The 3,110-nt window shown below is 65.1% G+C and overlaps 1 protein-coding gene across 1 annotated transcript; it reads right to left on the bottom strand.

The window, feature by feature from the left end:
- Positions 1-419: 419 nt before the first annotated feature.
- Positions 420-3,075, bottom strand: TLX3 (T cell leukemia homeobox 3). Its single transcript, XM_015615599.2, has 3 exons — positions 2,585-3,075; positions 1,958-2,201; positions 420-1,382 (listed from the first exon to the last, which is right to left on the bottom strand). Exons 1-3 carry the CDS (start codon positions 3,027-3,029, stop codon positions 1,172-1,174), a joined length of 900 nt encoding a protein of 299 aa, XP_015471085.2. The 5' UTR covers positions 3,030-3,075; the 3' UTR covers positions 420-1,171.
- Between the last annotated feature and the right edge of the window lie 35 nt (positions 3,076-3,110).

Here is a 3,110-nt window from a genome sequence, read left to right as displayed (position 1 = left end):
CCGGCGGGACCGTGTGGCTGGCGGGGAGAAATTATCCGGGACCGGCGGGGCCTGCACCGGCACCTGCTCCGGAGAGCGACGGCCCCGCACTCCTCCCGCCCGGCCACCCCCGCTCCCACGCGGCGCTGCCGACCGTGTCCCAAAGCCGGGATTGCTCCCGATCGCTTCCCTCGCAGCGGCGGAGACAGCACCGCGCACAACCGCGCAGGCCCCGCAGCCGCAGCCCCGCTCCGAGTCCCCCCGTCTCCCACCTCCACTCCCCGGTTCTCAGTCCCCCCCATCTCGGCTTCTCTCCTCTGTGACAGCCGAGGCTCCGCGGCGGCCGCCGGCCCGCAGTGCCCGGCTCGGAGGGCTCACCTCGGCTCGGCTCTCCCCGGCGCGGCGGCAGGCAGGGAGCGGAGAGACGTTTGTAAAGAAAACGTTTATTTACACGTCTCGGCAAGTACAAAGTATTATACATGGTCTGTGTCAACCCCAAATCTTCTTTATTATGAAACATAAGGCGCTTTCTCGAGAGCCGGTGGCGCAGGGTGCCAGTGCTGTTTCGGGGCGCTAAGCTCATCGGCTGGGAAGGTGAGGACAGAACGGCGTGTGGTGCCTGAAAGGAGCCCTTATTACAACGGTGAATAAATTACAGCTGACATTAACTTCACCTGGGAAAGATGGGAGCTACCGCTTTTCAGTTTAATAGGGTTTCCGAAGCTAATGAGTCATCACCGGCTCCACCGAGTCCCCTCCGCTAAGTGATAGGGAGGTATTTTTTTCTTTACACTATCCTCAGAACAGGAAAAAAAAAATAGCCTTTTGTTCCAAAGCCAACACAAAGTACCTATGTTCAGTTTTCGATATAAATAATCGAGGTTTTATATAATTCCATATTAATAGTGCCCAAAATCTCGATGCATAAATAAATTAAAGTATTAACACTTCTTACAAAAAGTGACATATTTCCCTTCCTAGTGGAACATCGACACAAATATACAAGCGGCTCCGCTCCGCGCCGGCCTCGGGGAAGCGGTTCCGGGCCCAGCTCCGGTTGGAGCCGGTGCCGGTGTCAGCCCTGCTGGCGCCGCTCTCCGCCTCGCCACCCGCCCCGTCGGGGGAGCCGGGGCAGGGGGAGCCGCCGGCCGCGCTCCGCTGGCCAGTCCGCTGCATGCCCCGGCTATCGGGCTCAGACGAGGGAGGTGACCGGGGGGATCTTGGCGCTCTCCTCCTCCCAGGGCTGCAGGTTCTGCAGCGCGAACAGCGACGAGTTGTGCAGGCACAGCGGGTCGGGTTGGATGGACTCGTTCAGCGACTTCTGGAAAGCGTCGTGCTGCAGCTGCAGCATCAGCCGGCTCGCCTGCTGCCGCTCGGCCTCCCGCTCCTCCGCCGTCTGCCGCCTGCCGGGGGACACGCTCAGCCCGCGCCCGGACACGGGGCACGCTCTGCCCGGGGCTCCGCGGGGAGCGGCCGGCCCGGGGCCGGGCCCGCGGTCGCGGGCACCAGGCAGGGCGGCCGGCGCGTCCTTCCGGGGCCAGGCACCGCCGGGCGGGCGGCCACCGCTTGACCGCCGGCGGCGGGGCTGCGAGAGGCTGGCAGAGCCTGGAAACCCGCCGTTTCCCAGTAATCCCGTCTCCAAGTATTTCCCCCCTTTTCTCCCAACATTCTCCCGATTTTTTTTTTCCACATTATTTCCCCGTTTCTTCAAACAATTCCCCGTTATTTCGAATAATCCCTCGTTTTTACGAATAACCCCCCGTTTTCCAAATGGCCGACTATTAAAAAATAAATATATAAAGATGATAACAATAATAACTGTGATATTATCAATAATAAGAATTCACCCCCAACGGTTTGGCTGGCAGGAGCTGGCAAGGGGGGCGATCCCGGCCGGAGCGGGACTCGCGGGGCGGCGGACAGGGTACGCCACCAGGGGTGGCGGCAGGACGGGGCGGCTCCGGGGTACGGGACTCACCGCCACTTGGTGCGCCGGTTCTGGAACCAGGTCTTCACCTGGGCGTCCGTCATCTTGAGGGACTTGGCGAGGGCAGCGCGCTCGGCCGAGGCCAGGTACTTCTGCCGATGGAAGCGCTTCTCCAGCTCGCAGATCTGCACTCGGGAGAAGGATGTCCGCGGCTTCTTGCGCTTCGGCGGAGTCCGGTTCTGGTAGGGATGCCCGATCCGCCGTGTCACCGTGAAGGGCGTCAGCGCCGCCGCCGCTGCGCGGGGGGGAAGCACAGGGGTCAGCCCCGCGCCCGCACGGTGCCGGCCGCCCCCTCGGGGCCGCCGCTCTGCCCGCCGGCCCCCCGCGCCCCGCCGGCCCCCGGAGGGACCGCGGCTCCCCGGGGTCCCACTTCCACCTCTCGTCGAAGAGCTGCGGAGACGAACGGGGCACGGCAGACCCCCGGGGCGCCCCGCACTATCCACGCCGCGAGGAGAGCGATTTTTCGGCTCGCTGCGAGAGCGGGAGAGGGAAGCATCCAGCAAGCGCCTTTGCTTTTATTCTTATTCGCATTACTGCTATTATTTCGTTTTATATTTTTTATTGGCCCTTCCGTTCGTTGTCGGGAGCCGGCTCGCCCGCTCCGCCCCGGCGCCTTACCTGTGAACCTGTCCTTGACGAAGCGCCTGCTGCTCTCCATCCAAGGGAAGTTGAGGCTGCCCAGACTGGGCACGGCGGGCATAGCCGGGATGGCGCTGGAGATGGGCGGCGGCACGGCCCCGGGGATGGGCCTGTGCGCCGGCACCCGGATCACGCCGGCCGGGGCCAGGCTGAGGTTCACACTGTACGATCCCGAGTCCTCGAAGGGCGCGGCGATGGCCGGGAAGGGTGCCGGCAGGGCCGGGTAGGGCGCGCCGCCGCGGCCGCCGGGGCCGCCCAGGAAGGTCGCGCCGTCGGGGCCCCGGGGGGGCGGCGGGGGAGCGCTGTCCTGCTCGGGGCTGTTGAGGATCTGGTCGATGCCGAAGCTGATGGGCTCGTGCTGGTGCTGGCCCTGCGCCGGCCCCGGCGGGTCCATCCTCGGTGGATCCATCCTCGGCGGGTCCATCCTCCGCCACCGCCGCCCTCGCGCCGCTGTGGAGGCGCCGCCGCTCGCGCTGCGCTCGCGGCCCGGCCGGCCCCGCCGCCG

This window comes from Parus major, unplaced genomic scaffold (assembly GCF_001522545.3).
Source record: "Parus major isolate Abel unplaced genomic scaffold, Parus_major1.1 Scaffold189, whole genome shotgun sequence".
NCBI classification, from domain to species: Eukaryota; Metazoa; Chordata; class Aves; order Passeriformes; family Paridae; genus Parus; species Parus major.
The sequence above is the reverse complement of the archived record's forward strand: the minus strand, read 5'-3'. Positions and strand labels throughout refer to the sequence as shown.

What these genes read in the sequence shown, in the direction of transcription:
- TLX3 (XM_015615599.2), bottom strand. Translation starts at nt 3,029, where the DNA reads ATGGACCCGCCGAGGATGGATCCACCGAGGATGGACCCGCCGGGGCCG. An exon ending in CGTCAAGGACAGGTTCACAG is followed by an intron (nt 2,202 to 2,584) that starts GTAAGGCGCCGG and finishes CCCCCCGCGCAG; the next exon opens with CGGCGGCGGCGCTGACGCCC. An exon ending in AACCGGCGCACCAAGTGGCG is followed by an intron (nt 1,383 to 1,957) that starts GTGAGTCCCGTA and finishes GTCCCCCGGCAG; the next exon opens with GCGGCAGACGGCGGAGGAGC.